This window comes from Papaver somniferum, chromosome 11 (genome assembly GCF_003573695.1).
Source record: "Papaver somniferum cultivar HN1 chromosome 11, ASM357369v1, whole genome shotgun sequence".
Classification (NCBI taxonomy): Eukaryota; Viridiplantae; Streptophyta; class Magnoliopsida; order Ranunculales; family Papaveraceae; genus Papaver; species Papaver somniferum.
Genome location: NC_039368.1, coordinates 14,705,257 through 14,712,921, shown reverse-complemented (window position 1 = coordinate 14,712,921; position 7,665 = coordinate 14,705,257). Strand labels below are relative to the sequence as shown.

General features: G+C 35.1%; 2 protein-coding genes across 3 annotated transcripts in view; both read right to left on the bottom strand.

Annotated features, from left to right (window-relative positions):
- Positions 1–556: 556 nt before the first annotated feature.
- On the bottom strand, positions 557–2,292 carry LOC113323101 (cationic peroxidase 1-like). The gene is made up of 4 exons (XM_026571361.1): positions 1,990–2,292; positions 1,753–1,944; positions 1,444–1,609; positions 557–1,164 (listed from the first exon to the last, which is right to left on the bottom strand). Exons 1-4 carry the CDS (start codon positions 2,227–2,229, stop codon positions 782–784), a joined length of 981 nt encoding a protein of 326 aa, XP_026427146.1. The 5' UTR covers positions 2,230–2,292; the 3' UTR covers positions 557–781.
- A 1,139-nt stretch (positions 2,293–3,431) lies between these two features.
- Positions 3,432–7,665, bottom strand: part of LOC113322360 (cationic peroxidase 1-like) — a 4,524-nt gene continuing 290 nt past the window's right edge. The window contains exons 2-5 of one of the 2 annotated variants that reach the window (XM_026570433.1): positions 5,707–5,860; positions 5,295–5,486; positions 5,028–5,193; positions 3,432–4,767 (exon numbers count right to left, since the gene is read on the bottom strand). In XM_026570433.1, coding sequence (XP_026426218.1) covers positions 4,385–4,767; positions 5,028–5,193; positions 5,295–5,486; positions 5,707–5,860 — 895 coding nt within the window. In that variant the 3' untranslated portion in view covers positions 3,432–4,384. Of the gene's footprint in view, positions 4,768–5,027; positions 5,194–5,294; positions 5,487–5,706; positions 5,995–7,665 lie in introns of those variants that run through there. The other variant, XM_026570432.1, reaches the window with a different exon arrangement.

Below are 7,665 nucleotides of genomic sequence, written 5' to 3'. Positions count from 1 at the left end.
ATCAATGAGAAAGAACATACATCAATTTTTCTATGAGAAATTCCAAATTGTTTTGTTCCTGATCTAGCAAAGGTACTGGTAATTGTCTCCAGAGTTATTACTTGTTTGTGTTTTAATTACAAAAATGTAACCTTTGATCTTAGTTCATGGGTAGGTTTGGAATCAAAAATGTTACTTATTTAAGAAATAGGGTTAGGGAAATTGTGTCTTGGTTCTTATTTTGGACGTGCCTTGGCAATAACGAGTAATTCATCGTTTGTTAATGGATTTTAATATTATTGATGTATTAATTGATCTGAAAAATAAATACAAGAGATTTGTTTCAAATTTATGTTGATAATGGAGATTTAGATAAGAGCATATCTTGAGCCAGGAAGAAGAATGGTTCACATGTAGTATTTGTTGTGCAATGCACGTGCATTCTGTTATAACATAACTTTTTTCTCCAAGGACATGAAGTAATTTTTTTTAATAATTAATTACTAAACAGAAACCAAGATTTAACATGGTCGACGCAAGTTGACGTCAATTCCAAATAGCAAACACTAAGGTCGGCAAATGTTAAACCAAACTTTAAAGCTGAACAAAACCTGATACCAAAAACAAAATAACTCATGTCTTTTTTTTCGGTCCCCCAAAAGCTATTAAAATTCGCTATACTACTTAAACACAAAACTATCTCATATTATCTATGTCTCATTATACAATGAGACGAACATAATACAATTGCTCTTTATTTTGATGATAACGGGATACATAATTATCAAAACTAAAACCATATTTAATTGAGTTTCCTGCAATTAGTTCTGATTTCTCCATTGCTACCCGTTAAAGGGCTAAGATTTCCCATCTTTACCATGGCAACAGCAAAATCAGTCAAGAATGTCGGGTTGACATTGCTGTAAGTTGTCACTTGAGCATCTGTAGATCCACTATTGAAAAGTTCTTGATCCGAATGAAGAAGTCCTTTCTTGCTAACTAAATTCTTGTAATAAGTGTTATCGAAAATTATTGGGGTTGCGTCGAGTGGGGAAAGATTATTATCATTTCCTGATGTTGGACAACTAGTCTTCAAAGATGTAGCGAAAGGTGCATCTATGTTCGTTTCATTGTGGATTCGACTTCGAAAAGTTGTGCATCTAGCTTGACCAATAGAGTGAGATCCTAATAAAGAAGAATAAAAAAATTCAAAAAAAAAGAAAAAAAGAATTCAAGAAGAATAAAAATAAAGGAAAAGAAAATTAGTAAGAGTACGTAATGGTCAGTTTATATATAATCTCGTGCATGCCAAATCAGCTAATAATGGTGTTGACATTGTTGTTATAGAAAATTAGAATATAATCATGCGAACTGTTTGAATCGGCCTCATCTTAAACCGCTCTTTGAGCGACATATATATTAAAAAAAAAAAAAAAAATTGTTGCTGTAGTTTTACGCACTTACCAGAGAGAATCACCATTTCTTTGGTAGTAAAACCTTTGGTGGAGAAGGAAGTAATCAAGCCACTAAGACCAAGTGTGGCAGCGGGGAGGTTGCTATTAGCATCACTCATACTTGCAGTTTTAGCATCTCTTCTTCCTAATTGTACAACCCATGGACGCCCACCCAACTGAAAACAAGTACATATTCTGAATTACTTAGTTATCTTACATACACTCTTGCATGCTTATGTAGTTATTTAAATGAAAATTACAAATATCTAAGTCAAAATAAAAAGAGACAAATGATTAATAATAAATATAAATGGCTTACGGCAGCAACAGAATCTCGAGCTGCAACGGCAAGAATGTCAGCGCAAGAAACAGTTTTAGGGCAGATTGCCTCAACTTGAGTTTTTATGGTGTCAATGACATTAAACCCTCTCACAGAATTTGCATTTGGTCCTGCTGTCTTTTCTCCAGTGAAGCTTGATGTATCATCCAACAGAATGGAAGCATCACAACCCTGTAATCAGATTCAAGCAACAATTAGTACTCATCGTTCACTTGCATTAACAAAGCAGTCATGAAAATGAAGACGTAATAGAGAAGCTCCCATTCTGGCCTCGTTTGAAACTGCATTTACTACTGCAGCTTGGATGGTAGGGAGGAGGTTAGGGCAACTAGTCGCATAAAAAGTGGAAGATAACTGTGCAGATGTTATGCTAATATTCATGCCAAACATGCACAATGATGATACTAGAACAAAGAAAAAGAATGGCCAAGAAGAATATGAAGAGTAAGAAGCCATGATTGAAAAGACTTGAGAGATGATGAATTAGCTGGTTATTAATTCTATCTGAATGAATATAGAAGAACTAGTAATTTGATGTGTTAGCTTATGCCTAATTGATTCTTATTTATAGAACTTCAGCAATGCCACAGCTACTTTCAAATAAGTTGTAGTATTTAAATATATAAGTATAATCAAAGTCAAATTATGTAGTTTAATTTGTTTAATCAGCAAATCGCATTTCATACGAGAGCAGGTAAGCCTATATACGTCTGATGACCGTGTACATCTTGGCCATATATGCATGGAATTCGCGGAAGTCAAAAATATCGGTGTCCTATGTCTCATCTCGCCTCCATCTCTAGCTCTTTCTCACTTAAGCAATGATTTCTCTATTTTACGTACTCTGAAACTTACCTTTTTTCTTCAACATGAATTTAAAGGAACTAAGTCTAACTGTTTAAGTCCTAATATGTCAGTGAAACTTACCAAAAGGCTAAAAAGGTGTACTTCAAATGTGTTTCTTAAAGTGTAATCAAAAGAAGCCGTTGTTGGTTGGTGAAAATCCTCAACATTTTACTTTATAACCGAAGCAACGTATATCATAATCATAACAACTTATTAGAATATCTGGCTTGTTTGTCTCTTAAAGTGGCAATAGGCTTCATGCAATTGTTTTACCGCGTACATTTTCCTAGTCATGCATATGATTGAACTACCTAAGTATGTTGTGATCCTACACGCCATCCTACCCATACTATGTCTGCTATGTTTACACTCGATGTTCTTTTATGTGACATTTACAGCTTTTTGGTGATGGATACGTTTTCGTCTAACTGTCCGGTGAAGTTTTTCAAACATAAGTAATTAATTTCAGATACTGCGTATAGCCCTCGTTAGTTAATCAAATATATTGCTTGGCCCTTTGACTTCTCACAATTCCCTAGAATCACTACCTTTTGACGTTTTTTCACAAACTGTCAGTACATGACAAAATTATAAACACCGAATGTTTTTCGTCGAAACGCTGAAATAAACGCTATAGGAGTCATATAGGACAAACAGCCGGCCTTCTGATACATGCACCTGATCCACATTTGATGTTTCCCAGCGTAGTTAAATAAAATTGTACTAGCAATTAGTCATACAAATCCGCCGTATTTATTTACTACTTAACTAAGTTTCCATTTGGGATTGTCAGCCGTGAAGAAAATGGAGGCCATGTTTATTCTTTGGAAGATCTTTGCCTTCCACAATTATCTGGTTAGTTGTCGTCCGCAAATTGTTGCAGATAGAGTTCCCGTCAAACTGATCTCCAATTTCACCTTCTCTTACTATTTGATTAGCTGCGAAATTTTTTTTTTCCAAACGATAGCAGATTTGTCGGGTCAGGATGTTATTCCAAAGTAAACGCTCCAAGTCTCTAATGCATATCTGGGCGACTGTGTATTGGGTTTTGGTCAGGAGACACATTCTGGGTAACATATGCATTGATGCATATTTAAGATAGGTGCGGTCAAGAAGCAAATTAGGGGCCACTTGATCAACTACTTTTTGGTCACTCCTGATGTTTTATCGGAATAGCTGATATTTACGTCACGACTCACGATATAGAATTCAGATCACACTATCACAGTATGTAGGTTCAGAGTAACAAAGGAGAGATGGATTTTGGGGAATCACTTGGTGAATTAGGGATGAAGTCTGCAACTTCTTAAAGTATATGTATCCCTGTTACCTCTTGGACTGAAGTCGTTATATAGATACCGAACGATTTTATAACTCGAAAAGCTACTCCAGCAACAATAATATGGACGAGTTTGTATGGATAGAATTTAAGCTCAAACGGGGATCTCGTGATATCCAATGTCAAGGTGTTGCTAAGCTCGTGGTGAAGTCACGAAAGCAATTAAGGATGTCTCTTTAGTGAACCACATAAGCTTTGTGGATCCTTTTTCTGGTTGGTTATATATAAGCAAGGGCGTAAATTTATCTTGTACGAGGACAACCATTTATGTAGCCTTAATGGCACATGATCTATTAAACACGAAATCTGAAGTTTAAATCATCTTATTTATGATCCATTGAACTTACAATGAGACGAAGAGAATACAGTTCCTCTTTATTTTGATGATAAATGATACAGAATTACTTATCAGAACTACAAAAATCCTTAATTGAGTTTCCTGCAATTGGTTCTAATCTCGCCATTACTACCTGTTAGAGGGCTAAGATTACCCATCTTCACCATGGCAACAGCAAAATCAGTCAAGAATGTAGGGTTGTCATTACTGTAAGCTGTGACTTGAGCATCAGTCGAACCACCATTGAAGAGTTCTTGGTCTGAATGAAGAAGTCCTTTCTTGCTTACCAAATTCTTATAATATGTGTTATCGAAAAGTAATGGGGTTGCGTCAAGTGGGGCAAGATTATTGTCATTTCCAGATGTAGGACAACTAGTCTTCCGTAATGTAGCAAAAGGTGCATCTATGTTGGTTTCATTGTGGATTCGACTTCGAAAAGTTGTGCATCTTGCTTGGCCAATAGAATGAGATCCTAATAAAGAAAAGAAAATTAGTTAAGAGTACGTATGGTCAATTAATATATAATTTGATGCGTATGAAAGGAGGTAAAATAATGTTGCTGACGTTCTCTTTAATAGAAAATTTGAGAATAAACATGTTTTTTTTTCTTTTTCTTTTATACGCATGAGTATCAACATCTGAATTGTTCTAATCAACCTTATCTGAATTGTTCCTTGAGAGGCATATATAACCAAGTTTTTTGTTGTTGTAGTTAGTGACAAATTAACTTACCAGAGAGAATAACCATTTCTTTGGTAGTAAAACCTTTGTTGGAGAAGGAAGTAATCAAACCGCTGAGACTAAGAGTAGCAGGAGGTAGGTTGGTATTTGCATCATTCTTACTCGCAGTCTTGGCATCTCTTCTTCCTAATTGTACAATCCATGGACGCCCACCCAACTGGAACAGAAAAAAATGTAAAATGGCTGTATTTTGTAACTAATGTCTAGAGATTAATCAGGAGAAAGGAGGGTGAGTTATGTAATGAAAGATTGTCTTACAGCGGCAACAGAATCACGAGCTGCAACAGCAAGGATGTCAGCACAAGAAACAATTTTAGGGCAGAGTGCCTCCACTTGGGCTTTTATGGTGTCAATAATATCATATCCTCTCACTGAATTTGCATTCGGAAATGCTGTCTTTTCTCCTGTGAAACTCGATGTGTCATCCAATAGAATAGATGCATCACAGCCCTGTAGTTTTACACATACGCAATAATTGTGTCAGATATATTCTATTAAGGCACCATACGTGCAAAAAATCTCAGCTTTTGCTGGGTGTTTCGAAATTCAGTGCATGAAGGGAACATGCACATACTTGAGCTAACTAGCTAAAAAGCCTAAAATGTATCACCATCTTATGGAAATTACGTTTGGAAATTTAAATATTAAGAGATGGAGATATGAGACTTGCATTAACGAAACAGTCATGAAAATGTAGACGCAATAAAGAAGCTCCCATTCTGGGTTCATTTGAAATTGCAGTCAGTACTGCATTTTGGATGGTAAAGAGAACATTAGGGCAACTGCTCGAATAGAAACTTGGAGATAACTGAGCAGTTGTTGTACTAATGTTCATGCCAAACATGCACAGCGATGATACTAGAAGAAAGAAAAAGAATGGCCAAGAAGAAGATGAAGAAGAGTAAGCCATGATCAATAAGACTTGAGAAGTGATGAACTAATTCAATAGTGAATCTATTTGGTTTTAGTGCTTGCTGTGAATTATGTCTAATTGCCATACCTATTTATAAAACATCTCTATTCTAACTAACTAAGCGACATGTGCAAATGTTAAACAAGTATTAGTCAAGTCAAATATACAATTATTAGTAACAGTCTGTACATTCATATATGTGGGTATTAGATGATCAAGAAGCACCGAAAATAATTAGGATTAATGTGTATGATTTTCTATTGAAGTCAATAAAATCGGTGTTTTATGTCTATTCTTGTCATCCCTTTTCTCGTCTTCGAAAGGCCTTTTTGTTCTTCTTTTGTGGATCGTCCAGTAGTTATCAACTTTTGATATGTTTTAAATCTTTAAAGTTCAAATCAGTAAAGGCTACTAAAAACTGTAAAGGCTCAATGTAGTTCTTAAAGTGGTCTAGAACTCTAGGCTGACCCTTTAGTAGTTTTGGTCAATCAACTTTCATGGTGAGATGGAACTTCAGCTAGTTTTCATTAACCAATGCATACATCTGTTAAATAACTTAAATTAGGTAGTACGCTGCAACCAGAATCATATATGCACCTCCATGACATATTCATTGACATGTTAGCTATATAAACTACCAAAATAGATTTTCGCTTGCTCACTGAGGGGGGAAAGAAAGAGAAAGACTTCTATAACAAGTTTAATTACAAACTACAAAGGTGATATCTGAAGTCGTAGAATCCACAAAGTGCTGCTAAAATTTAGCTCATTAGTCTTCAAATTCTGCAAAATTTAAGCATTTACAGTTCAGACTTTGTTCACAGTTTAAGACAGGCTTGATTGCTTGAACATTTTAACCATGTACAGAAAAAAAATGATTACACGACTTTTTTTTCGATTTCATGTTTGTCAATGACATTTACAAATCCGGCTTCATAATGACAATTTCATTTCTTTCAATCCGTGGCGACCAAGCTATCCCTTAATTGTCGATCGACCTGTTTTGATTAGTGACACATGGTTGAAAATTTGTAATATGAAACGTACGTATCAAATTTGTTAATGTGATACAACTGATTCATGACAAATTAGTGTTTTTTCTTGAACTTGCTAAACATTATAGACAAAACATTGCAATAGTTAAATACTATGTGAGCGTATATACATTGCATCTAAGTTCTAATCATCAAAATTGTCATCGAAGACCTTGTGGCATACACCCGCTTTAGTATGAACTAAACCCATAATTGATAATCTTATATAATTAGGAGGCGGCTAAACAGTATAGATCAGCCGCATTAGAATTTAAAGTTTTAATTTAGCATTTTAAGATCCGACCAAATCCCTTTGATGTAAACTCCCCAATGATATGTTTTTTTATGCGAAGGGAAGCGGGTTTTCGCTAGGTACATGTTCTACCATTTATAATAGAAAACACGAAACTCAATTTCATTTTATTTATTCTTTTGACTTAAAAGGGTAATTTTTTAATAAAAAGGAAAAATGATACAAGATGAGAGGCGCCTAAACGGTACACAGTTGTGAGACTAAGAAGCCCACAGCAAGACAAGCTAACAGGCAGCAACCACAAAAAAAAAAAAAAAACTAATTAAGAATTTTTAGTTTGGGTTCTAAGACCTCTTCCCAACATTTTGTTACAATTCTGATCCAGACTCTCCATTTTCAGTCTTACAAGTTATCTCCGAGTCCTGTTAA